The sequence below is a fragment of the Apus apus genome, chromosome 1 (genome assembly GCF_020740795.1).
Source record: "Apus apus isolate bApuApu2 chromosome 1, bApuApu2.pri.cur, whole genome shotgun sequence".
Taxonomy (NCBI): domain Eukaryota; kingdom Metazoa; phylum Chordata; class Aves; order Apodiformes; family Apodidae; genus Apus; species Apus apus.
The window spans coordinates 190,993,435-191,021,431 of NC_067282.1; the positions used below are offsets into that span (position 1 = coordinate 190,993,435).

Sequence of the window (27,997 nt, forward strand, 5' to 3'; positions counted from 1 at the left end):
ACTCCTAACCTGCTACAGAGACATACATTTCTTCCTTACCTCTGTGCCAGTGATATCCCCAAAACATATGCTAGACAAGGTAGGAGGGAAGAATGAAAAGAGCCCGAATTAGGAAAATCTATATTCATGCACCCACTTCACTCTCTTCTTGTGGCCTGTCCTGCAACAGGCACGAATACAAGCACCAGAGAAGGTGGTGAGAAAGACAGAGCAACAGGTGGCACAAAGAGAGTAGCCACAATGCACAGGAGGATCTGTCACAGCCTGACTTCTACAGCGTCCCCCATCATGCTGTTCACTGACACCCACCACAGCACATCTCACACAACTCAAGAGCACAGCACATCACTGAGCTAAAGACAACATTATTCTAAATTGCATTAGTTAGTCCTTATGTTAGCTCATTATCAATTTCCACCCCACCCCCAGGAATTCTCTCTCACAAGGGTGGGTTTGATCACATCCCATTTGTCCCCTGCCAGCTCTATCTTGCAGCCTCCTCCACAGTACCGGGACCTGCCCTGCACGGCTTCCTCTGCCCCTGAAACTCCTTGTCCCATCTTCTGCAGTACTGCCCAGCAAACAGGCACCCCTGCTGAGCCCCTGCAGGTGTCAGGGCTGGCTACATCCTCCCCTTTTTCTGTCAACACTTAGAAATCTTACATGAAATACAGCCAGAAACACAGCAGGGAAGGGTGTCATCTTAACTCTACAGCTACTTCTTGTCAATACTGTCCACTTTTGGCTCACAGGCGACAGGGCCAAAGATGCTCTGTCCTGTTAAAAACTCAGCTCAGTGCTTCCTCTTGAGCCCTAAAAACAGTTACTTGGGAACTCCCTGCTCCCAACCCCTCCCCACCTCTTGGGGCTGGTGCTGGGACACTGGGAGCAGCTGAAGGGAGCCAGGGGAAAGGCACGTCCAGGAACAGCACTTGAGTCTGGAAGGCAGACAAGGTGACCTGTGCGCCTGCCAACATAACCTACCCCCTGCGAGAGCACAGCACACAAAGCACAAACCAAGCCAGGTGGAAGGGGGAAGACTTTTTGCCCAAAGACAGCTGAGGGAGCCAGAGCAGTCTGCAAATGGAGTGCTATCCACATACCTCATGAAGGTTAAAATTTCGTCCTCTGTTCTCTTAAACATTGTGTAAGAGCCAAAGATAAAAATACGTATTTTTGACCATCTTTCCTGACTCAGAAAATAGTATTTTTCATCTATTATCTTCCTTTCAGAAAATATATATTGCATCAACATCAGGGTTTCCATTTGTCTAGGGACACCCATTCCTTTTATTTTTCCACACTAGATTCACTTTTTGCCCACAACATAAATCAACAAGAAAAAAAGTCACTACAAGGAACTACTGTTTTTTCTGGGACAGCCTTGCATGTGCTGGTTCAGCCAGGGACAAAGTGTGGTACAAGGGTAAGTTGTACTAGCTGTGACAACCAAACCCTTTGTGGAGAGAAAGCAAACAACACAGCAACATGGGCTCAACTGATCCTGTATTCACTCCACAATGAAGCACCTCCCACCTGGAAGTCGATCCCAAATTTTCTTCTATTAGCAACCAGCCATCACACAAGCTTTGCTCTAGGTAGGACAACATGAATATGCCACACAAGGATTTCGGACACACCAAGACACTTGGCTCTTTTATGTGAGAATAGAAAATAACATTTTAAGTTCTGGTACAGAAAGTCAACCGAGATCAGTATCTCCCACCGGTACAAGCTGTTCTAGGCAGAGAAGAAACAAGTGTCAGGACAAAGCCCAAAGCAGTCCAAGCAGAAGAAGGGAAGAAACCCTCAGAGGGAAATGCCAAAGAAAAACAGGAACCAAAATCTTACAGCTTTTGTTTTCCTTGCTCACCAAGGACAAGAGTTTTTCAAGTTGCTAGAGTTTTAATCAGTGTTAAAAAAGATCTACAAAAGAGCACACACCGCAACCCTGGCTGTCAGCCCCGAGGACCTGGCACCCCTGAATATCTGTATTTCTCAACAGTCAAACTGAACAAAGGTCTTTCTCATTTCCCACATTTTATTTACTATTTCACATGATTTCTCAGTTTAGTAAGCCCTTTGCTTTGCATAGCAAATCAGCTATATTATTTACACTGTGCTCACCACCAAGATCCAAGAGTCCTGTAAAGTACGTTAACAGAAGCCAGCAAAATCTGACAAAGCCACAGAGATTTTTATTTTTCCATAGTTAATCCTCTCAACAATAATACTTATTCCATGGTGAGTAAGGCCAGGGTCAGCATCAGCTCCTAATATATTATTAAATCAGTTTTTCTAAGAAGGAATCATATCATTAATTTTTTTACCCTGGTGGAGTAACTGTTGAACCACAGGTGTATGCCAGTAGTTCAGCAGCAAGAGGATGTTTAGTTTCTTAAAGCACCATCTGCATTAATAACATTCATTCTCAGTAGCATATTTACAATATAAAACTGATATTGCTATCTTCATTTATTTTACAAAAACCTTCATGAGCAAGAAGAATTAATTCTGCAGATGCCTTCTCATCATCTGTCTGGATCAAAATAATTCAGATTCCTTGAAGTCACCTACCACCTGGAGACCAACTCCACTGCTCCCTGCCTGGGCTAGCAGACCTCCCACCTGCCCTGAATTCCACATTTCTGCAGTATTTAGCTGAAACAAAGCAAGGCAGCAGCTTGCTTTTTCCTCCCCATCTCCAGGATTTACATACCATGGCTTACATACTAGCAGCAGGGATACAACAAAGGTTGCGTCAAAGCAATTCCTTTACCAAGAAAGAGGTATACAAAGATTTCCTGATCTTCTGCTAGGGAGGCTTGCCTTTTATCAAAATTACCATCAAATGCCTTATTTAAAAGGCTTCTTATGCCAAGTCAAAAAATCTGTGCACACTGGAGCCCATTCTCAGTGTCTTTGGGCACTTCCACATCAATACCAGAAGCAAGAGTCTCACTGTTGGTGAAGCAGCTGTGTGAAAAACAGAGAGGAACTTCTCTGCTCCACATGTCTCTTCCACTAAGGAATGCTGGGACTACAGAAAGGCAGTGGCTGTGACCAACATTATAGCTTGGGCTCCACCTTACTCCCCAAGTTCTCTCTCATCTCCATCTTCAGGATTTTCTAGGACTGCTCCCCACCCGTAAGAATTGCATCTTAGCCCCCAGCCCTACCACTACAAAAGAAGAAAAACCAAACCTGAGTTTGTACACCTAAGAGGAACCCCAGCTCTATGACTGTAGCTCTTTGCCTGCCCCTCCACACATCCCACTTCCACTCTTTTCCCCTCAGAGTCTCCTAGTCTTCCCAGGCACAGAACCGAGATCACCGAGATGCTTCACTGGTCAATGGTTGTCATCACAAAGACGTTCAGCTCGACCATGAATACTGTATTGGCAGCAATGCTCCTTTAATCTCCAGAAGATGGTCCACCTCAATGGTTACACAACCTGCCGTGACTCCATGTGCACACAGAAAGACAAAAAGTTACACAAATTGTTTTGTTGATTGGTTTGGTTGTTTTGTTTTCGTAAAGGCTTCACTTTTTGCTGCCTGTCAGCACTGTCTCAGCATATTGCACAACGTTTTCTTTATTATAAAGAAAGTGTCTTCTGTATCAGGCAGGAAGAAAGAAAACTTTCTCAGGAGGCTAATGCATACTATTGTCTGTGATTAGAGGTAAGTGGTTGCTTGCGTGGCCGTCAGGAAGTGGGCCCTAGGCAAACAAAAACAAAAACAAAAAACTGTTACTAATGGCTAGACCAGAAACAGAATCTCCTCTCCCTCCCCTAAAACAAACACTTCTTTATTCATGGGCATTTCTTGTATGCCTTTTTGCCTGGTCTCTCAAACAAAAATTATACAAAACTGCTTGACCTTCTCTCCTCTCCCCTCACTCACATAACCTTGCCAGCTGGCAAACTTCAACCAAATTTGAGAGAAAGGCAGAAGTCTTAAAGGCTACCTACAGGCTTAAATGGAAAAAAAAGTAAAATGAAAGCAAGTAGCTGCTAGAGGAGCAATTCTACTGATGCCCAATGAAGGGAAAACTAAAGACTGCTCAGCTCTTTAACGCTGCTTGGCGGCAGCCTACAGGCTAAGCAGCAGCAACACTAAACCCCAGCACCACACACTGCCTCTTCTTCAGTCAGCAGGCCAAGCTGAAGAAGAATAGGTGAGGGAAACTGACCAGGCCTGGGAAAAACATGTAACTTTTGTAGCAATATGAAAATAAAAATAGTATAGTAAGGGCAATGGAGGGAATGTAGCAGAGAAGCCTCCAAGAGACTAGGTTTCATTAGTTCAGCTTCTTAGAAGACACCCTGCTTCCTCACATCTTGGATTTTCCAACTATTTTTTAAAGCTCTTGAATCTCTACTCAGGTGGTATGTCAAGGTATGCAAGCATCCTAAGTACTACTGGAACCAAATCCCAAAGTTCTCCTTATCATCCACCCTCAGGTAGCTGTACCACTTACTTAATACTTAGAGAAAGTTTTTCTTACCGATGTGGATTTGTTAGAGTTCAGTCTGAAACGGCAAAAAATAATTTCTGCTACAAATCTTCCAAAGCCATGTAAAATTCCTGCAATGTCAAACAAGATTTAAGTGGTTACAAGCAGTAAAAACTATAGCATTTATGGAAGTATTAAAACAAAGCTCCACATGATACTTAAACAGGACACGGTGCAGTAAACCAGTATGTAAAACACTGAGAAATTAACGTAGAAAAGGAGACATCAAGGTCAGGGGGAATTCTAACATTCTGAAATGCATCAACAAAGCAAAACCAAGGCTAACAGAGCAAATGTAATTCCTTCCTGGCTTTCACAGGTGAAAATACATTCTGCAGGACAGAAACACCTCCTCTGAAAAGACAGCTCTTAGTTTAAGGCCTTTTTACTATTCTCTCTTCAAGTGAAAGGCAAGAAAAAAAGAAATCACTTGTAATCCAGATATTCTGTTACGTTTTCACTAATAAGTGAATCATGACTTTTCAGCATGGGTTTGTCTTCTTTAAAGGACCAAATCCTCCAGTACATTGACAAGTTACACAAGAAAAATCCTCCCAGCTACCTCAGATGAAATTTTATCTCACCTTTTGGGCACTGACTTAGCACTGGATCCCAACTATAGGAAACACACAGAATATCAGAAAGCAGTATGTTTGTGTGTGTGTGTGTCTCTCTCTCTCTCTGAGTAATGGTTTTAAGCTAAAAGAAGGTAGATTTAGATTAGGTATTGAGAAGAAAGTCTTTACTGTCAGGGCAGTGAGACACTGGCACAGGTTGCCCAGGGAAGCTGTGGATGCCCTTTCCCAAAAAGTGCTCAAGGCCAGATTGGATGGGGCTTTGAGCAACCTGGTCTAGTGGGAGTTATCTCTGTCCATGGCAAGGGGTTGGAACTAGATGGTCTTTAGGTCCCTTCCAACACAAACCTGTCTATGGTTCTATGATACATATCATCCTGCTCTTCCAGAAGTAAATAAACTATGCTATAGCTATCAAAAAGGAAACAACAGTCCCTCAGAGCAGCAGAAATGGCATACGGGGACACAAAAAATTAGCAGCTTTCATTGAACATCTGAGTGCACATAAATGAGCACTTCATCTTACACCTGCTAGAGGTGTAATTTATCTATAACCTAATCACCATGTCCAAGAAGAATTTTAATAGAATTTAAGAGGAAAAGCACTGATAGTTTTACCTGTAGTTGAAAAAATTCCTCCAATAATACCACAGAGCCTCACTAAGAACTGCCAAAAAGGCATGTGTTCTTCTGTCACTGTCACCATAAGGGAACTAATATCATATTTCATGAATATTCCTGACACACCATGGCTGCCAGCTGCATGATTAATTACTCTTTCCTAAAAGAAAAGACAGTAACAAAATAAGTCACTTATTAATCACAAGTAAAACAATCTTACTAGATGTGATGGCAAAGAGCTACTTAATCAGTTAGCAATCAACAGACAACCAAGGAACATCTAGGTAACTTTGGCCAGTACCTTTTAAGTGTCAAATATCACTATATAACTTCTTTCCCTGGTCAACGGTCTTTTATGCTGCATATCAGCATTGGTACCACCCTTTCAAGATTTGCTTACATGGTCCTTTAAACAAGAATGTTCCTAACTAGGTTGCTTTTGGTACCTAAGTGGTTATGTGGCACAGCCTAGCCTGTGAACTGCAGTGAGCTATAACCCAGTGCCCCAGCTCTCCCTACTGTATGCACTGCTAGTAATCATTTAAATCAGGATTAAACCTTCAGGAGACATTTAAGTTGCTGAACAGCCCTAGTGATTACAGTTTTACCACAGGGTGTATATAAATCTACATGTTGTATCTAAGACTCATTAGGCTTCATCTTCCTTTGTTCCTTGGAGCATATCTCCAGATTCACATGCCACAGGAGATCTAATTGCTGGTTCTTAAAATTACCAGGGAAGACTCTAAACTAGAGTATACCACCATGGAAATTCAGAAGCTTAAGCTAAATTAGACCAACACAATTTTTTCTGTCCTCAGTGCATACTTGCACATATGCCATAAACCATTAGTTTGATGAAAAAAATAAATAAACAAAATGGGAAAATATAAAAAATTCAAAGCTTCTGGGGCCTGAAAACCAAATACCAGCATCAAGCCTCTTCTCAAAAATTTTGCCAGTCAGGTCATTTCAGACAATGGCCACACAACAAGAAATACACCTTGATAAAAATAACAACTAACTCACCTTGGACAACTCTAAACAGATCAGACATCCTAATCCAAGAACTGCTACAGTTTCATCTCATTTGCCCAAATTCCTAAAGCAAATGACCCCAAAGAGGAGCATGTGGCTGCTATAGACCCCTATTTTAATTTTTTTTTATAAGGTTGCTAAAGAAAAAACCCTCAGTACAATCTTAAGATTCTTTCAGAGGTTTGCTATCATTTTATTGTTAGTGAAGGTGATGATAAATGCACTGTCAGGCAAACGTGGCTGAAAATATACAAGGGCAGCAGAAAAGAACCTAACTGACTGAAAACAAACTCAGCTATGTTTAGTAAAGAAGACAGACAAGCAAGACTGAACAGAAAAGCAATATATTACAGCTCCATTTGACCCGCAGATTTAAGGCTTGCTGCTCAAAAGCAATGCAGAAGACAGTACAAAATAAAAAGCAGAATGCTGTTTTGGAAAATACAGACTAGGCATCTTCTTCAGTCAGCTAACATTCACTTAAACCTTATTGTTTCTTTTTGCTACCAAACCAAAGTAAAAAGGATGCCAAATAATGTATCAGTTATGGTAACAGGTCACAGAAACTTTACAATGGTTAAAAATCAAACAAAACCACCACCCAAACCCAGTATATTTCAAGACATTAACAACATTTAGCATTACAGGATGGATGATCAGGCATACTAAGAAGGAAGAGAAGACTGGAGGTAGTTAAATAGAACCTCACCATTGGCAGGGGACCAACAATTTTTTTTCTTTGTTTTTCCTCTATCATTTCCCTGAGACTTACAGACCCTTTTGAGGTCAAATGGTGAAAAAAAGAACACAAAGTTAAACAGACACCCAAAACTCCACTCTCAAACAATACATATTCTTTTTATGCAAACCATTTGGTCTGCTTCTAGCTTCTACTGCTGCAGAAGATTTAATTGTTGGTTGCTAAAACCTGCTAAAAATAACTACCCTTGCATCAGATATCACTGAAGCCTTGCTAGAATTAAATCTTTTTAACACAGATAAACACAGTATCTCAAAAAATAGTGGAGATAATTCTGCCCATACCTTTCAAACTCTGCTTCCAGTCCGTTCACCACTGGCAATTAAACCTCACTGTATTCAACTTTTAGCCATGGCTAGCTGACCAGCTTTTCCAGGTCTGCATGCACGCCTGCTCTTAGGAAATAAATGCACTACATTGCTCAGTGAATAACTGTTCTTAATAGCCTTTCACAGCTCAACTGCTAGGGGTGTTTGGTTTCCAAAGATAAACACAAACAAGCCTTACAGGCAGCAAGGTTGCTAACTGCTGAGACAGAGAGAGCAAAACAAGTATGTAATGTCACTCCACTGTTCACAAGATTTCTCCTAAGCAACCTGTGACTGTTTTGCAACTTTCATAAAAAAATACAACCCACAAAAAAAATTAAAGAGCTATCTTAGCCTGCACAGTTAATTGACAGAAACCGCTTTTACAGTAGGAGAGAAAAAAATTAATACAAGATTTAAAAAAACACAATAAGGAGTAAGACAGGCAGTTGACTGATGTCCAGAAGTTTAAGGAGTGACCTAGTCATTGCAGAGATTGTGCAGAGAAAACAGGAAGCAGATTGCAAGACTAGAAATGGGAGTACATTGCATTATGAAATTCCTCTTCATTCCTCTCTTTAGTTCAGCATTCATGAGTTTTAGAGTGAACCTTTCCCTTCAGCAGTGTGCACTTCCCAAGCTGAATACCAAGACATCACCTTTATCTTACTTCCCCTCACTATGTATTTTTCAGAAGCACAGCATGGAATTGTGAGGAAATAAAAAACTTTTCTTTCTCCCTTGGAGAACACCACAACCTGTATGGCAAGCTGCCCTCCTGATCTCTGAATTTACTTTCAACCCAAGGCTTCTTTCTTGCCTCTTGCTTTATCTGTTGTTCTTAATTAAGTTTTTCACAAAGGTTTTTCTTTAGCTTTTGAATAAGATCAAAACAGAGCTCAAAAAGATCAAAACAAAGTTCTGGAAATAAGATGTGTAACTGGCACATAAGGCCTTTTTCTTATTTACAGCAGTCTTTAAAATTAATTCCTTATGATTTTCCCATATACTATGCAGCAATAACTACTTCCTTTATGGATTCAGAAATAAAAGCCTCTCCACAGAAATGGAAGCTCTCTAGTCTGGAGAGTAATTGAAGCTGGTGGTTCAACAAAAGCTAAACAAAATAGCTGAGAGGCAGAGATGCTTTCTGTATGGTTAGGTTTTCCATACAAACCACCTTTGTTTCCATTTCTAACACTCCACAATTAACTTTATTACATTCAAATGAGCTGCATTTTTTGGCTTGCTTCCCAAGTGGATTAAAATCTGAAGGTGGATTAAATAGTTGTAAAACTACACAGAAAATTACAGACTTACAACTTGCAGGACTTCACCACTACAATTAGCATCCAGTGAAGTGGCAATGACTGGGCATGCATCATTAATTCTAGTATCAGACTCCATATCTATGGATGCAAACCACTAATACCAGAAGTTAGCAGGTGCCACCAAGCACATATACTTCACCATCAGTATTACATTTTTACAGATAAATCCAGTTCACTGGAACATTCTACGAAGACTCTCTTCATGCTAAAGGAGTTTTCAAAACCACGGTACAACTAAGTCTCTTTCTTCACATTTGAGCTTCTTTTAAGAACAACTGTTAGATTTTTCTCTTCACTGGTTCTCTCTTACTTCTACTTACCCTTTCTGTCACTGAGAACTGATGAGTTTCTGCTGAAATTTTATACGTATGGAGTTTGGTTGGCACAACTGTGATAAAATATTGGAACATCTGGTTGTCTAAAAGAAAACAAATCTCACTGTTGAATTGAGTAGAAGACCATCTGAGACATTCATAGATAAATCAAACAACAAATATTTGAAACAGTTAATTGGCTGAGTCATTTACACTAGGGACATTTTTCAAGGAGTCCCAGCACTGCCAGTACTACTTCAGCACCATCTGCATCAACATAGTTGGCTTTCATGGTCATATTTGTACTCAGAGAAATTTACCTTTTACCTATGTAATGAAAAGATTCACTGAGGTCAGGCCACTCAAAGCTTCACAGAAAATGCACAGATAGTGTTTTTCAGGGCACTAGAACTGAACAAGTTTCACACAACCACAATACACACATCTTGACATTGGTTTGAATTATTTTAGCCACTTGAATTTTCTATACAATACTGGAAGCCCTCCTAAAATGGTTGTAGTTTTTCTCTTGATTTGACAGACTTCTAGAGAATTCCTCTAAAGCAGTCACCCTGCTTACTTACCTATGATTGCTCTGTCTTCATGCAATTCCCTAAGAAAACAAACACTGATAGACTGAGGCAATTTCAACTACTCTAAATCATTCCAGCTGCAACAGCCAACGGCCTGACTGACTCTGAGGTAACAGCAGCTTTAGAAGGTTCTGGGGATCACTCTCATGGGGAATGCAAGTACAAGGATGAGGTGTAGATAGCTCTGTAAAGTAGGTTGCAATACTCCTTTATTTATATATGAGGAAACAGAGTGATACATAAGCCCTTCCTGTAGTAGCCTCACAAAATACACCATGGAAGAGACAAACCAAACATGGGAATAGAACTGAAGACTCCTGATACTATTTTTTTAAAACCAAACTTTCCCCATGATGACAAAAGTCAGATCTATGAATTTCCACTGAAGCAAAGTGCTGCAGAGTTCTTGGCAATTTCTTCAGACATAGCATAACATCAACATAACACAGATCTGGAAGAAACTGCAAATCAACTTCAGCAAACAGCGGAACTGAGATGAAAAATAAATTGTCCATTTGAGATGCCACGTAGGTAACTGAACAGTGCATTGCTCACTACCAAATTCAGCAGGACAAGCTATTTGTAAATCACAACATTCACAAAACAGGATAATATTCTAAATGTACTTATTGGAAAAATAAACAATATGTTTTTTATAAACACTTACGATCTGATGCTATCTTTTCTGTTCCGTCCAAAGGATTAATAATTCCTGGAATAAGCTCTCCAAATGACAAATGGTCTATTCTATGAGAGAAGTTATAGGCTGAAAGACAATAAAAACAGGAATGAAACAACATTTTTAAACTATGAAATTCCATATTCTTCCTTGACAAAAAGATGTACCCATTTCTCACATTAGAAAAGACATTAGTTAGAGTATTTCAAACACTAGTGTGCATATAATTGGATATATGACTACAACAATACATCTACATACAGGTTTCAAACAAAACTCAAATCTAAAATATTTAACAAATTCAATTGCTCTAGAAAAGCACTTCTAAAATAAATCATAACTATTTGAATCAACCCTGGAGCTGAAGAGAGTTAAAACTTTATGACAGCAAATTTCTAGTTGGCCAAATAATTAAGTTATTCTACAGCTCAGGCTCTTGCATGTAACGGTATTTAGGCTAAAATTTCACAAATCAAAATGTACAGAGGAAGTATAAGGCAACTACCAAATTACTACCTTGCCTAATTTTGCAAAGGTTATTTAAACTCTGTAATGTTATACACTTGTGCTGACATATATTCATGGGCAGACATCTGGAGGTTTAACCAACACAAAGTTCACTCTTCACAGTAAGTCACCCTTGCCTCACATTAAGTATGGCAGCAACACACATCTAGGATCTAAACTCAAGTTTCTAAGGACAAATGTCTTATTTCTTGAAACTTAATAAAACAGATTTTGTAGAAAATAGGTAGTTTGGACTGAAATACAAGGATTTCTTACAGTATCTGTGTCACAACCAAGAATATCTGAGATTCCTGGGTAAAAGCAACCTAAAGATAATACTAACAGTGTTAAACATATGAAAGTAAGTCACTACTGAGTCTAACATTGCACAGAATATTCTTCGCTTTCTTCTACAATGCAGTTGCCCAGCTAGAACGTCTTTACAACAGCAACCTAGGTCAACATAATAATAATGAGACAGCAATCTGAATGAAATTATACTCCTTTGTATGGAGAGGACAGAAAGAACTTACATTCGTGGCTTACAAGGGCTGCCAAGTGTGCATGGCCTCGAGGGTGTGGTATTGCCCTAAAGAAAGCAAGCTATGTTTAATGAAAAATTTGTTTAATGAGTCTACACAAAAGACATAGCTTTCCTAAACACGACTATGTAAAAAAATCACCTCTCACCCACTATCCAATAAACTCCTTAGATGTATTAAAAACATGTGCATATAGATAACATATATTATTTATATGCTTTAGAAATATACATATTTATATAAATTTTGTGTGTCTGTATTTAAAAATATTACTTTTTTATTACTGCTGAGTACAGACAGCCTGAACTACAAGGTACAGGAATGCTAGATCTGTTAAAACCCCCTTACACAAAATCACTGTCTTGCAATTTTAGAAAAGTCAAACACACTGACAGCCTACTAGAAGAGCCACCATGACCTACTACATTGAAAAGCTGCAAAACTGCTCAAGTGACTAACAAAAACTTTATTATACTTGTTCTATGAGTAAGCAAATTAACTACACTCTGTATTTTCTCCCTCAATAAATAAGTTAACTTCAGGTCTAGTAGTTGTTTGTAGACCTGCAAAGAAAGTACAACACAGAGGCCGGTAACAGTGTGAAGAGGGGAGGGGAAAAGCCAACTCTGGAAGGTAAAACAGTCTCCCAGCTACACTTCATCCCTACCAGTCCAGACAATAATACAGGAAATATTCCCTACTTAGCTTAAGTTAAATCATTACCAAATGCAGGTAAGTTTTGGACAAACAGAAAATGGACAAGGACAATGAGATCAGTCAAGACAGGACTACAGTAAATAACCAGGCAATAAGGTACAAAGGCGGCCAGTGAGAAGAGCCATTAAAAATACCTACTAGAAGAGAAAGAACAACTTAGCAGAAGTACAAATGCAATGATGAGCAAAAGGAAGCAAAAGAGAGGAAGATTATCCGGAGTTGCAGAACTAGAGACAGGAAGAGAGAAGTGATGGCACTACAGGTAAAAAGGCTGAAATGATCAGCTCTGAAAAAGGGCCTAAGAAGTTGAACATCTAGGAGGAAAACAGAGACGTGGTACAAGACCAGACAGAAGTGACATTTGGAGAAATACCCACACAAAGACAGCAGGTGGAATTACATGTAAGTTAGAGAGTACAGACTGCATGCTAAGAGGTGGCAAGAAGACAAGTGAAGACAGCAGAGCTGAAGAGCACAGAGAAAAGTGAACACAAGTTCACTACACTTCATCCATGTTGGTGCACTGTGTATTAACAGAGAGGGGGAGTTTGGACAGGTCCAAAGAACGAAGGCAAGTACAAGCAATTCCACTCCACATCATACACTTACAGAGGACCTATTTTCAAGGTTTCATCCTGTAAGACACTAGAATTCATAATCACTACACTGCATGCACTAAAGGTACTGCTTTGTTTTAGTAAATTATGAAGAAATTTGCTTTTAACTGTGTAAGAAAAGATAACACATGGAAAATAATACCAAGCACGTGTACAGGAAGGTTCATTAGAAGACAACAGTAACTCAGAAGTGTAAAAGCATACACACACAAATGCATGCATGCACTATATATAGTGTAGATGTCAATTCTTTTTTTTTTTTAAATTTTCAGGAATTGAACAGAACATACTTGCCCACAGTTATGTGAAAGTTCCCTGCCACTTTATTGACATAGAGATGACCATGAATTCTGCATGCATCTGGAGACTGTAATGAATTATCTTCCCTGTTTAAACAACAACAACATAAAGAGGTCTTGAGAATATTCACTAACAGAAATAAAAGCAGTACAGTTAGATTTCTTTTTCCTAACATAAAGATATAGCATTATCATCTACCTCTCCTTACCATAATCTTCCAGACTTACAGCAGGGATGGTGGAAGTGTGGGAAAATAACAGAGGTCAGTCTGATGAAACCATAAGCCTTTGTTCATACTTGTATTCAGAGATCTGGCCTACAAAGCTAACTTATGATACGTGAAGAGCTGAACAGAAAAACTGAGACCATAAGTGTATCTTGCTGCCCTGAAGATTTTTTTTCCAATTACTTCAACCAAAAATGGTTTGTTGGAAAATTTTTAATGCTACAATGAACAGAACAAAATAATTAGTCACATTAACAACAATGTAGCACGAACAGCTTTCAACATTGATTTTTCATTAAATCTTCCCCTTCCCACACTTGTTGGAATGTGCACAACTCAGAACATATTTCCAAATATGCTCCTTAAAGGAAGATGAAAAAACCCCATAATTTTAAAATGCATCTCAAGCATAAGTACCATCTCAAATGCTGCACTAACAAGTATCATAGAGGCACAGGAGGACTGAATGAATCTGAAGATATCAACTAAAACAGAAAAAGGTTTTTTGAGCCTCTTCTGCCTTGCCTCAGGAAGAAAGGATGTAAGCTCGGTAGAAAGGACTGGACTCAGTAGAGTTAGGTTATGGTTGGACTCAGTGATCTTAAAGGTTTTTTCCAACCAGAATGATTTCTATGATTCTGTGATTTAGTCCTCAAACATGGAGATTAAACACAGAAAGTGCATACAGCATTTTTGGTGTTTGTTTCATTTATGGCTTGGTTGTGGACTATTTTTGTTTGTTTGCTTTTAAGGGGAAAGAACTTTAGCTTTCATGTGGAAAGCATCTTCCCCTGGGGAAAAAAAAATATTATTAAATCACATAGCATCTAGATTCAGGTAGATCAAGCTTTCTATGTATTGGTCTCAGCATTTTGCAGATAGCTGAATAAAGTGTAAACAGCAAGGTTCCTCCACACAGTTTTAGCCATACTATCTCCAACCAGGGCAATTACTAACAAAATGCACTTTTATTCAAAGGTTGATTCTTTTAAAACCATAAACTATTAAGTCACAACTAACAGAAGAACTTTTTCCCTCCACACTTTCTGGACAGGAAGATACTATTTGATTCTAAAAAAAGACACTTAGTATTGCTTTGGCATTACTAATTACCATTAAGAAGGAAGAATCAGATAAAACACACTAAAATGGTGTGTGTGTGCATTTCTGTGTCTGTATTATGTATACATAAACAAATAAATACAAACATAAAATCTGGAAACCTTCTTCAGGTTGGAAACCCCAGAAGATTTCATTCAACAACAGCTCTTCAAAGCAAGTACCAAGTATACTACTTTAAAATGCAGTAAAAAGCAGTAAGGTCTTTTCTTACAACTTTATCTTCTGGGGAAAAAAAAAAAAAGATGACACAACCAAATATAATGTGAAGTCTAATTAAACAGCACAAGGAAAGAGGGAAATAACACAACATCCTGATTTTTCTTACCGTGGTGGCAGTGCTGTTGAAGCACTTTTAAAAGCACTTTTGAATATCACATCTTGAAGAGAGTGTTCTTCCTGCAGCCTACTCTGAATTCGCTGCAGCATCCTAAAGATTACACAGGCAAGTGTGAAAACACTCAACAGTAAAACAAGAAATAACTTCACAATTAATTATCAGCTTCAGTCACAGATTAGAAATTGAGAAGTTAGCGAGGATGATGTCAGTATTAAAGTGTTTCATTAAACTTTGTGAATGATTTTTCATACAGAGCCTAAAGCTCTGGTTTTCATGACAGTGTTACCAAAATAGCAGTGCTATCCAGACTCCCAGACTCTCAGTGTGGCCACCACACACACAATTCCAAGCTATTCCAGTTTAAATTATAATACAGCATGTCAAATTCAGTTCAACTCAAAAGACTCAAACATATTTTTTTTTGCAAGAGTGCCAATTTGTTTACAATGGCTCAGCTCTGACATTTAGCTATCAAGCTGTGTTACACATCCAAACCCATAATTAAAACTTGCCCTATCAAGCATTCATTCAGAATCATATTTGAGCAAGTCCATACATCTTGGCTTGCAACTGCATAACCCAATGCCAAAAGTAAGTCCAAAGCCAGTATTTTCCACAACAGAGATTCAAAATCATGAGAAAAGCAAAGTAAACTAATATATTTTCACAGGTTTGCAGTCTTGAATTAAAAGCATGAGCTGTTAGACCCAGACATAGCTCTATTAGGTGACTCTGGTGTAGCTCAAAGCCACTTCCAGTACAAATAACACAAACCACAGGCCTGCACGTCAGCACTTTACCTTTGCCATTCTTTTTGTTGTGGGCTGAGATCAAATACTACCTGAAACAAAAACAAGACATCAAATAAATCATGCAGGAAGCACTGAAGTCCCACCCATGAAAGTCAGAAGAGAACTGGGGAATGGGAAGGAGTGTGGATTTATAATCAGCTTCATGCTTGTACCACACACTGGAGTTTATGGAAGGTCTTTGCACTTTAAACAATACATTGAGTGTTCCAAGTATGGAAATTTCTGTCCCCCTCAACCCCCCAAAATTATTCAACTGTTTGCATTTATGACTTCAGCGTTTTTTCCCAAAACTCTTGAAACTTGAGTTAGCAGGCTCTGTTCTAGACTTTGACTAGCAAGTCTAGAAGAAGAGTGAGAGGAAATTTAATTCTAAGTGATGTAACTGACAAGCATGGTTTTGATGCAAACAGCAATGAAACAAGCAGAGGAGCAATCTTTGAAAGACAAGGGTCCAGGTACAGATCGTTTCTTTCTAGGGTCAACCCATATTGAGAACATCTTTTAAGACAAGCTACTGGACCTGCTATGCCTCAATCAGCACGAGAACACCACCAGTCACATCCGTGCAACAAATTCAAATCTGTGTATTGTTAACACTGATGTACTCCAGACAGTACATTAAGTTGCAATTAATGCTCAAACCTACCAAGGACTAAGGAGGCAAAGAACTCTTTCTAAGATCATAATGCCTGGGGCAACTGCCAGCATGCAGCAGCCACAGCAGCACAGAGACAACTGTCCAGATAAAAAGAGGAAATGTTCCAAGGAGAGCAAACAAACAAAAGCAAGCTCCTTCCCAAGTGCATACTTCCATTCAGCCATCTCCTCCTGCTCACACATAAGCAGGAAGCAGGGCAAAACTGTTATAATTTGGAATATGGTTCAGTTATCACACAACGTAGAATTACAGTAAGGTTACGTTCTCTAATAGGTTTTCTGTAAAAGATAAATTATTTTCACACAGCATAGTTACTTCAAAGCTTACAGTATTATTCAAGCAAAACCACTTCTAAGAGCACAGGCTTACTCAGTTCTAGAGCCTTCTGTTCACAATACAGAAATCAAAAGGGTACTGACACAAAGTCTTTAATGCCATTTTGTAAGTATACCATGTTAATTTTCCACTCTTTTTTCAGAATTAAGAGTATTCTTCTAATTAAAAAGGAGTTACATCGATTCTCTTTTTACAAAAACTCTGATAGTTGTCCTTCCAGTTCAAATACTGCTAGAATGTATTCCTAGAATTTGCACATGTAAAAATAACTAGCTGTAGAAATCACTGATATGTTAAGAAGCACTGATCCAGGAGCCTGCTGTATTCAAATCTGCTGTATTTGGAGAGAGTGAACACACAGAAATCCCAATGCTACGCTTCTTCCTTAGCAGATTCCTGGGATAAGCACTGCAGACCCCACTCAAGGATCAGACAATACTTGGGGAAGTTCTGTGCAGACCAGTTGTGGGGAAAAAAAATAAAAGACAGCAAGCCAGCCAAGTGCTTCACATCAAACAATTTCCTTTTTAAATAAAAAGGTAAGAATCAACTTACTGGTTCATAGATTAGCCCATCTGCAGAGGAAACCATTGTTTCTGCTAAATCCAGAACATCAGCACCCACATCTATTTTTAAGAGGGAGAAAAATATTAAGAGTCCTACAGATTATCACAAACAAACAAATCTGAGTTGAAATAAAGTTCCACAATACAGTGGTAAATCCTTGTTAACAACATTCAAACCAAGAGAAAAACAAATTTGGCAAGAGGCATATTACTGGGAGGTACAAGGAAACCAGAGAATCACACTTTTCAACCTATCATGTTGGAGTATCATCAACTGATACAGTGACCAGTTCTGCAATACTTTCTCAGTAATGTATAACACCTTTAGAGAGGCTGTATGAGCCACATGAACAAGCCCTCTAGGATCCACTACCCATAAATATTTTTTCCTGTTTGTTAGGCACTGAATCCAAACCAAGACTAGTCAAAACAGAGGATAAAGTTTTGTTTATTTCTCAAAATTTAAAAACAAAATTAAAAATCAATGTTTTGAAAAATGTTTATGCTAACTGGAAAAAATGTTAAGAGTAAGAAGTTAATTTTTTAATTAATACTTGTGAGATGAACAGAAATTGTATGGTACTTATGTACCATACAATTAATGCAAGGTTTAACTTAGCCAAAAAAGCAAGTCTTAAAAAATTTGCTTGCACTCCTGGTAGAAGTAGTATTCTCTCTCTCAGTTCAGGACAACCAAAAGCAGTCCCTGTAATAATGGTTTGTTACCTAAATTATATCAAAAGAATAGTAAAAATTGCCTTTAAATGTGAAGGCATTCATATGTTCATCAGGAGGATGAAATTACCTGGTGGTTCCAGTATTGTTAAACAACAGACCAGGTTAGTATTGGTCAAGTTCTTAAATACATATTGTGATAAATTCCTGCTGCTGAGTTGTGTCTCACAATGAGCTTTTAGAGTATTCCAGCTAGAGAGAGATGGGAACAACGTATCTTTTTTTTTTTTTCCTGACAGACAAAGCAAAGCTCTGCCAGATACGAATGAGATGGAATAAACACATCTCTCCACATATAACAATTCTTTCAGCAAGTCATATGCCACCAAGATCACTACATGCCATCGAGATCAGAAGAAATCTTGCTGTTAGAATATTTCTAACAACATCCAACTACATTACAAGCAAATGCATTCTCTCAAGAGCTCGCTCTCTCTCTCTCTCTCTCTCAAGTGTTTCAAAGTTTTCCCTGATGGAATACTTACATTGACACCTCATGGCAACTGTAATATCAATATTGATTCTTAACTTACTGGAAAGAAAAAAAAAGGCAAAAAACTAGTAAGTAACACTGAATAAAAATACCAACAGATATGTTACTCAAATTCTCAGATTAACTTCAGGAATGCATTCAAATAACAAAATTTACACCAATAAATATAAACTTAAGCTGTTTAAAATTTGGTTGAATCAAGATGATCTTTAATTATTAAAGCACTGATGACTTCTTGCAAGATAAGAGATAAAAGCATCAGACTTCCCTGTTGAATTTCACTATGAAACTCCTAACATTTTTTTTAACTATTACTGGACCAAGAGTTTGTCAAATTGTTATAAAGAATATATAGTTTAATATATATTCTAATAGCATACAAGGCATTTTGCTGAGATCTTTATCCTGAATGTTTCCACCATGAGGGGAGGTGAAACACAGTTCTTCCCATGAGGGGAAAAAAAGCAACCAAACCAAAACCAACACCCCAAAAATCTCCATCACACCACAACTCTGGCTTGTGTGGCATTCCCCAATATTCTGGGCATTTCCTATTGGTTTCTGTGCTAGTTTCACAGAAGTCATTTAAACTATAATGAATAAATGCCCTCACTACAGTCATACAGTCCTATTACCTCCATCCAGGAAGCTGCTCCTGGAAACTTATCTGACCACAAACAAATCACGTAAGCAAGGGATTCAACATTAGCTCAGCTTGGGATCAGACAGTCAGTACAGGAGAAAAGCAGTTAAAGTGATACCAATCTCCACTGTCTTTAATTGTGACAGAACCTTAGGCTGACTGATCAGCCCACAATCAAAGTGGAAAATCTGCAGCAGGATGTCTCCCAAGTCCCCTAACAGTCTCTTAACTGCTAGACTATCCTTTCCATGTGACAACTTCACTAGGGATTTAACCTACTTTAGCAAAGATGTGAAAACTCAATGTGAAATTCCCATCTGCCTGAATGGTTTTACTCTAACTTCAGTTTTTGATGCACCACCCTTAAATTTCTCATTTTTTTTATTTTTTCATTACAGACACGTCTGGTATTTCTGACATACAAGACATACGTAACTTTATCTTGTTACCAGAGCAACTAGTCAAACAGCTTTTAAAGTTATTTCAGTTCCAGACACATGATATTTAAAGGTGTCCAGTGCACAAAATCTCCAATTAGCTTCACATGGCCTGGGGGGTGCCTGACCACCTGAGGAAGAAAGGTAAACGCAGTCCAGATAAGCAGATGAAACCAAGAGCAATGTATCTTCAGCTGATCTTGGAGGCATTAATATGAGACAAGATCAGTGACCATCTCTAGATATTGTAGTCAAAGTTTTGAGTGCTTAAGGTTCACCTCCAGCAGCACAAAGTATAATGACAATATACTAACTGTATAAACTAGAGTCAGCCTCATGCAAATCTGGTGGGTTTACACAGCTGATGTGGACTTATATATGACTATGTCCTCTAAATTGTTGGCAAATAGTTTGTCAGGGGGCTCCACCAACAAACCTACCTGCACTACTTTGACTTCTTCATTGAAGAAATACCAATGTATCTTCTTTGTTGATTCCAGAAAATAAAACCCCCAAATCAACCAACAGAATAAAAATCTAGTCCTTTTACTATTTTGGTCTTAATTTCAATCATAAACTGCTTGCAAGTCACAGGAACACTTAAAATTTATTCTGCCCTGAAATGCAGACAAACTTACATTTTTAAAGGAACTATAAGAAATAAAAATTACCTAGTAAAATCCTTGTCTACTTCGTACTCGTATTTCATCCATGTGTCCCGATATACTGTGAACTCCATTATAGTCAGGAAAGCTATTGTTGTAAATGCTATCAGAGAAACTGAGTGGTCAAAAGGAAAAAAAAAAGTTTACATAGTAAGAAATATTATTCAGAAACAAAAGCAGATCGGGAAAGAAACCATTGGCTGCAGCATGGAGTGGCATTGATGAGCAACATTTCAAGTTCTAGCTTTGAGCTGAAACGATGTTACTATCATATACATGAAAATCTTCATGTCAACACACACTGTGAAAGCAGATGCACTAATCAGTTAATTATTCTGGCTATCAATTTCCTTTTGGAGCCCACTAGGCCAGATCCACCCCAGCTATGCAACAGGAAAGCTGTCTATCCATCACGAGGAAATAATTAGAGCCATAGATGCTTTCTGGGTAATTCTGAGCAAAGGTATTTGTGGATCTCAATATGAAAATAAAGTCTTGTAGAATTTCCAAAGACAGATTCTCTTTTCTGAAGGCTCTGCCAGCCCCAGAGCTGGAGTCCTGGCCCTCTTCAGAGGCCAGTACTTCTTTTGCAATGGGTTTTAAGGCATTGAAACTTTAAGGATAGTCTTGGTATATTCTGCATCCCTATCACACCAGAAAGCAAGCCTGGCACTTTAATCCTGAACAAAGTGAGAATACTATATTAAAATTTTATATGACATAGAATAAGACAACGCTGTATTATCATTTATAAGGTTACTGAGATAAACCAAAGAATGCTTAAGTAACTTCTGGTCTTGAGAAACCCTCAGGGCACCCTAAACCAAAGTGAAGTTTTTGTGAAGAAAGGTGCTATTCTACAAAAAAGGAATTTTTAAGCATTTATTGTCTTTCTAAGAATTACAACATAAAAACAACTCACTTGCTTTCTCAGTAACTGGGACTAACATTAACAAAGAGTTATTTCATCAGCTCTTAGAGATTATTTTATATAGAATAATCCTTTAATAATTAACACTGCCATTCAGGAAACACAGCAAAGTAATACAGATCCTTGTGATACTTCTACATGAGTGGCATATTGACTTCAAAGTCTTATCTGTAGATTGCAATTGCTTCTTGTACTTTTTATTCAACTGAGTTTCAGATATAATTGCACGAGAAATATTTTTGTCCTCCATTTCAAACTAACTGCTAGCAGTTTTCTATCTAACTGCAAATGATTCCAAGAGTCCAACAGATTAAGTCACAATTTCCAGCTGAGGCTACCTCTAACCCAGCCCAACTTATGGCACAATACTCTGTTCAGATACATATAGAAAAAGTACTTCTTAGAGCTACAGTTTTTTGAGAGAAGCTCACGTGACCAATAAGGATGGTATAAGGACATGCCCTGGAGTAAAGTGTTTAGTTCTTCAGAGGCCTTTCCTTACTCTTAAAATCAACTACACATTTATGACAAAAAGCTTTAAAAAGCTGCTCTTCATCACAATGCTTAATCAGCTCTTAGGCACCCCTGGATAATGTTCTTCCTCTTTTATGAAAGCACAGAGCTGAATCCAACTGGCATTTCAGCTCATCCTGATACAGTCTCACCCAGAAACCTGACACAAGGAAAAAGACTTAGTGATGCAACAGATTTGAGTTTTAATATGGCCTTGGCATAGTGCACTCCCAGTTGTAAATGGTTAGAAGTTTTTACAGTGAACCTTTACACTGGTCTCACCTGTTTTATACAAAAATCTCCCTTGAGATGAGAAATGCATCTATTTGGATAAGATACCACATCTTTACCATGCCTTTTGAAGGAGATGAGCTCCGTCCATCCACAAAAGAAACCAAGGAACCAATTTTGGCTAGTTTCAAATGAGCACAGATGCCTGTCTTCTGCCTAGTGAAGTTTCTATTTCCAGAGCATGCTAGACTGAGCCAACAGCCAACATGAATCATGTCAGCATCTCAGTCAGGCCTACCTGTGCCTCCACTGGCTGAAGACTCCACATAGCTTTCAGGAACCTTTGGAAAGGCATCCAGTTCTTTCATTAAATTCAAGGTCTTCTTCCGATTCAGTCGCCTCATCTTCAGCACAATCCACCTCCTCCTTCATATACTCCCTCTGATTTGAGAATAAATTATTGTGATTAAAAGACAGAAACAATATTGCTCAAACTGACTACCCATAAGAAACACATGCTAGACAACTGGATGGTCCCCCTTCCTTCAATAAAACTGTTAAAATTAGCCTGGACACTGCTGCTTACATTCCTGCCACATCCAGTACACTCACTGTGAATATTTTCTTTCTCGATTAAATTCTTACCAGTACTAGGTATATTGAATTTTAAATTTAAAACAAAAACAAACAAACAAAAACCAAACCAAAACAAACACACACACACAAAAAAAACCAAAACAAAACCAAACCCCAAACTCATGCCTGAGTAAGCTTGCTAAACAGACCTGACAATGCATGAAGTCACTGACCTAGCAGTGAATATCTAATAGGCTGTATAAACTCAGGAGGATGTGAAACTGTTCTGGGTTCCTATATTCAGCCAATGTGGGAATATACTGTATGTTAAAGGGGGGGAAAAAGTGCATTTCACATTTTTACAAATGTAGAATTTTAGGGTCATAATAAAACTAGCATTTTTTTCTTCTATAAAAATGCCACGCCCTCCCCCCAAATTAAGTATGAAATCCTAGCTCCCTCCTTCAGCATCATTTTGCCTGTGACATGGTCTCTGCTTTGCTCAGTCATTGATGTATTAAGCAGCAGGATGCTGAGAGAAGCAGCCTGCCCAGAAAATACTGTCCTTAACTGTTTCCAAATCATGCAAATACGCTCACAACCCAGTCCTGCCAACACGGTGCGTGTTTTAACAAGTTGGCACTGCTGTTTTCCTTATGAGGAAATGCTGCAGTTCGCCCAGAATTCCTGAAGCTAAGGAAACCATCATGCATCAACTGTATTCTGAAAATTCATCATATAATCATTCCCTACTTAAAGACACCAAGGCAGATAAGTTAACCGACACTGCCAACATGTGAGATGGTCCTCGTCATCATCTGGTATAAAAATCTGGTAAGATGTCTCCCCAATTTCAAAAGCACACCATGTGTTCAGTATGTCCCACTGAAATTACTGAAGCTACTCCCAGCTCTGGCCCTCCCTGGTGCCCTCCCATCCCTGTGCAATAACAAAGCAACAGGCTTCAATGGAAACTCAAGTTCAGATGTGAAGAATCACCATCCATGCCTGCCATTTCCTCACTGCACAAAATCGCTTCAGACCTTGGAAGATACAGACTCTGCACTTGGCAGGGGCATCAGTCAAACCAGCCTGCAGAGACCAACAAAATAATACTGCATGTGTTGCACAGGATTCAAAGAAACCACAGCTGAAGTGGGCAGAGGAGATGGGTGCTGGAACAGAATTTCAGTTACACAGCACTAAAAAAAACTAGTAACAGGGAAGCAAGGTCCTGTCCTTACACACTACAGAACTTCGTTTCATAGAATTATCCCACCTCCGTTCACAGTAGCTAAGGGAAAAACTTAAAGACTCGGGAGCACAGATATGGCAAAGCAGCTGCTCGGAGGCAATGCCTGAAGCCGCAGTTTGTGCCGCGATCCTGCCCAGCAGCGCTGAAGTTCAGTTCCCACCGCTCCATCCTCCCGGCTGCTCCCCCGTGCAGGAGAAGCACGTAAAGAGGCACAAGGTAAACTCAGAGCACTCGAGGGCACTTTACTAAGAAACTTTCTAAACCACTCAGCATCAGCGAGGATGTGGATTTCTGTAATCTTCCCAGGAGAGATCAATCTGCTCGTTTACTTCGTTAATCCCACACACGGAGACTCGCTTCCCGCTACCCAGACAGACCCATCCCAACACACACACACCCCAGAAGAAACGCCAAGGATAAAATTTTGCATCCATTGCTACAAAAGTAACTTAGAATGAAGTTAAGAGACAACTGCGTTCAAAAAAAATATTATCATGAGCTAAAAAAAAAAGAAGGAAAAAAGCGCAGCACAAGTGCCACTCGAGACCAGCGCGCCCGCTGGAAGCGACCACGACGCACGCCCACCCGAGGGGCCCGGGCAGGTTTCGCTTCCTCAGGCAACTTGGAAGCGAAGCTGTTACCGGTGCGCGCCCCAACACCCGCACCCGCGGAACGGACCTAGGCCGGAACTCCCTCCCGGGGGTCCCGCAGCCCGCGCCGGCCGAGCCCGCCCGCCTGCCCAGGCCGAGGCAGGCCCCGAGAGGAGCTGGCAGCCCGCACGCCTGCGGGGCCGCGGACGCACCGGGCACCGAGGGAAGGACAGGCCGCACCGGGCACGGCGGGACGGGACAGGCCGCGCCGGGCCGCCGCGGCACAGGCCAGGCCAGGCCGCACCGGCTGTCTCGCCCTCCCCTACCTCTTGCTTCTCTCGCCGTTACCCAGCGCCGCGGGCGAGGCCGGAGAGGGGAGGGCAGCCGCAACGCCGTGCTCGGCGCCCGCCTCGCTGAGCATGGCAGCGCGCGTGGCCCGCGGCGGGCTGGGTCGGGCTGGAGCGGGCTGGGCCGGGCTGGAGCGGGCTGGAGCGGGCTGGAGCGGCGGGCTCCGCCGCCCGGCGGGAAGCGCAGGCCAGCGGCAGCGGCCCGCCCGCCCGCCCCGCCTGCGCATGCTCGCCCGCTAGGGCCCGCGCCGCCCGCCGGGAGCGCGAGCCGTTGCGGGGGTCGGGGCCCTTGCGGCGGGGCCGTCCCGCCCGCCCGGCCCGAGAGCAGAGCCGGGAGCGGCCCGGGGCCGAGCCCCCCCAGCCTGGCGTCAGGCACACAGCCCGCGGGGAAAAGGGGCTCCAGCCGCCCTGGGCTGTGCAGAGCTCCCCGCGCAGGCCCGCAGCAGATCCTGCAGGTGAGCTGGCTTCCCGGGAGCTGCCGCTTCCCGGGAGCTGCCGCTTCCCGGGAGCTGCCGCTTCCCGGGAGCTGCCGCTTCCCGGCGTCCGCAGCCGCCAGCGCAGGCACACCCAAACAGAAGGGGCGTCCTTGGGCTCCAGGGAGGGAGCACAGGTATCAGCAAGACTTTGCGAAGCTGCGAGTTACTGAGTGAGCCTTTAAAGCGAACTGGAAAAGGACCAGAACCTGGCTTGCAGTGATAATACTGTTTTAGACGCTATGGGTATAGCAGCAGGCAATGCTTGAGAAGAGGCAGCATCTTCTCATAGGTTAACTGTGAGGGAAAGGCTTTAAGACAGTGGGCTGTAATAGCTGGGAAAGATAGATTTTAAGCTGACAAGCCAGTCTTCAGACCCGAAGATTTATGCCAAAATCTGTTCTTTTCCCTGTGTTGGTGAAGCTAATAAAGAGGCACTGGCTCTCACCACAAACCTTACTCCCTTAGTAACAGCACTGTTGTAATTTACCTCCAGATTTTTTTTGTTACAATTCCAGCAGTTCATTCTCTGCTATGCCAGTGTCCCCTGCAGTCTTTACAACTGTACTGCTATCAAACCAGACTTGAAAAGTCAGTTATCACGGGGTTTCATTATGCTACTGTCATGCCTGCAAGTTAGTTCACGAGTAGCTGAGCCAACCTAGATCTCTTCCTACAGCCAAAAGGGGAACTCTCCAAATAGCTTTGGGAAATACTGACACCTTAGGTGACATAAAAATGATTATTCAAGGAAAAGTGCTGCTTCTAAGATTTTTTGAAATGAAATCCATTATAACGTTTATATTCGATAATGAGGCAAGCAGACAAAGCCCACATCCCAAAACCACAGAGATGCGTTTCACAACATTAAGAGATCTGCTCTCTTCAACAGAGTAGAGGAAAATGTAGATCAATGACAAAAAGGGTCTCAAATGCCAAAGTATATACAATTTGAAGAAAACAACTCTTTGGGCATCTACGGTGTTTGAGAACAAAGGGAACCTGAAAACGATAAAGCAGTATGAACAGATTCAAAGAGTATTTTTTGCTTTTTAGTGATATGCAGACAGTGGGCTTCAAGGAAGAAGATACAGCAACTCATCAGTGTTCTCACTGAGTTCTGCTCAGTCTGTTTTGATCATTTTGGCAACTCTAATAACAACTGGGTCAGCATCAGAAAGAAAAAGGAGGTAGGAGAACGATATTACATGAGATAAATAACCAAGCTGAAAACACGTTTATCTGTGCATTTGTTCCCTCAGCTCAGAAATAGCAGCTTTAGCTACAGCATTTAAAGCTCTTACATTGACATGCCAGTGGTCACAGAGTATAATCCAGCAGCCAGGGATTTTGCTGGCTAAGCTCTATTTTCCCTTGAATGTTCTCAGCGCTGAGGTTGGGAACAAGCAACGGATGGATCTGGTTATTAGCATCAGAGATGCTCAACAGATGTTCTCACAGGCTATGAACGAAAGCAATCCAATCTGCTTACAGACAAAAACAGTTTTGGCATGAGTGCTCAGTACCACATTGAGATGTCTCTTAGAGAGAAGTGGCATTGGACAAAACTGCCGCTTTGCACTATGATAGTAATATTTTTAACTAGTTCTCTCTTTTGGATTTTGTGAGGGAAAACATATTAGACATTTTTCAGAATTAAAAAGAGAATTGGGACAATTATATAGTGATAAAACTTGGCACTATATTGATATTAATGTATCCAACTGTACTGTGCTAAAGCAGAGTAACACTGATCATGCTGCATCCACCAAATAACAGATTATTCCAATTCAAACTGTGCTCCTTTCCTTATACACTTGCATGCTTGTTTTCTGCTCTTCTGATGACACCTTAGTGGTGGCATCTGAATTATCTTCCAGAGCCTGGAGAGAGCAGGGAAAGAGGAAGAAATCCAGCTGTCAACTGCAAGCCCCACAGGCAAGCTAAGGGGCTGCCCCTCAGCTGCTGCTTTCTACACATTTGTATCACTTACAGTATCCAAAGAGATCCCAAAGCACCCTGAGACTTGAGTAGTCATCTACATAAAAATACAACTACCTTGCCAAAAACCCACAGCGCTTCTTAACACTGATCATTTAAGAAGTCCCTTGATGTGAGAGCAAAGAGAGGAAACCACGTCTGATGTCTGTACAGGTCAGCAAACCACAAATTAACCAGGGCAGGGAAAAAAAAAAAGTAAAGATCCCATGAATATTAGGCCACGAAGCACATTGATATCAAAGACAATAACAGAGAAAGCAGTAGACAGAACAAGAGGGGCAGATGTGAACAGGCAGAGTCCCACCTGTGCTTCAACACAGTTCAGCGTGAAGATGCTGGAAGCGGTATGCGAGACACACGAGGCAAAACTAAACACCTGGCTAAAGCATTTCGAGACTGAATCCAAGCCCACATCTTTTGCTGCTAGCACAGTCGCCTGCACAGGTGGCTCACGACGGCTGAAAAGGTGCTTTGAAACTTGGTGAGAAAGGGCAAAGAAACGGGATGAGCAGCCGGAGTGAGCGGGGACCGGCCGGGGAGGCCGGGGCGGGGAGAGGGGAGCGGAGGGGATGAGGCGAAGCAGGGGCCAGTGGGGGAAGCAGGAGCTTTACCGGAACGCGGAGGCATCG

General features: G+C 40.7%; 1 protein-coding gene across 3 annotated transcripts; it reads right to left on the reverse strand.

The window, feature by feature from the left end:
• Window positions 1-1,628: 1,628 nt before the first annotated feature.
• On the reverse strand, window positions 1,629-27,996 carry ERGIC2 (ERGIC and golgi 2). 3 transcript variants are annotated; one of them, XM_051620089.1, is made up of 14 exons: window positions 27,980-27,996; window positions 22,425-22,567; window positions 20,458-20,566; window positions 18,699-18,745; window positions 17,468-17,538; window positions 15,907-15,947; window positions 15,095-15,196; window positions 13,412-13,507; window positions 11,779-11,834; window positions 10,727-10,825; window positions 9,473-9,570; window positions 5,713-5,875; window positions 4,511-4,590; window positions 1,629-3,721 (listed from the first exon to the last, which is right to left on the reverse strand). In XM_051620089.1, the coding sequence occupies exons 2-14, from the start codon at window positions 22,528-22,530 to the stop codon at window positions 3,656-3,658; spliced, it is 1,134 nt and encodes a 377-aa protein (XP_051476049.1). In that variant the 5' UTR covers window positions 22,531-22,567; window positions 27,980-27,996; the 3' UTR covers window positions 1,629-3,655. The 3 variants fall into 3 exon arrangements, 2 of the variants coding, with proteins under 2 accessions (XP_051476049.1, XP_051476040.1); XM_051620080.1 differs by lacking the exon at window positions 27,980-27,996 and adding an exon at window positions 24,874-25,090; XR_007889548.1 differs by lacking the exons at window positions 5,713-5,875; window positions 27,980-27,996 and adding an exon at window positions 24,874-25,090.
• Between the last annotated feature and the right edge of the window lies 1 nt (window position 27,997).

What these genes read in the sequence shown, in the direction of transcription:
- ERGIC2 (XM_051620089.1), bottom strand. Translation starts at nt 22,530, where the DNA reads ATGAGGCGACTGAATCGGAAGAAGACCTTGAATTTAATGAAAGAACTG. An exon ending in TTCAGCCAGTGGAGGCACAG is followed by an intron (nt 20,567 to 22,424) that starts GTAGGCCTGACT and finishes TTGACCACTCAG; the next exon opens with TTTCTCTGATAGCATTTACA. An exon ending in ACTCTAACAAATCCACATCG is followed by an intron (nt 3,722 to 4,510) that starts GTAAGAAAAACT and finishes TTGTTTGCCTAG; the next exon opens with GGCCCACTTCCTGACGGCCA.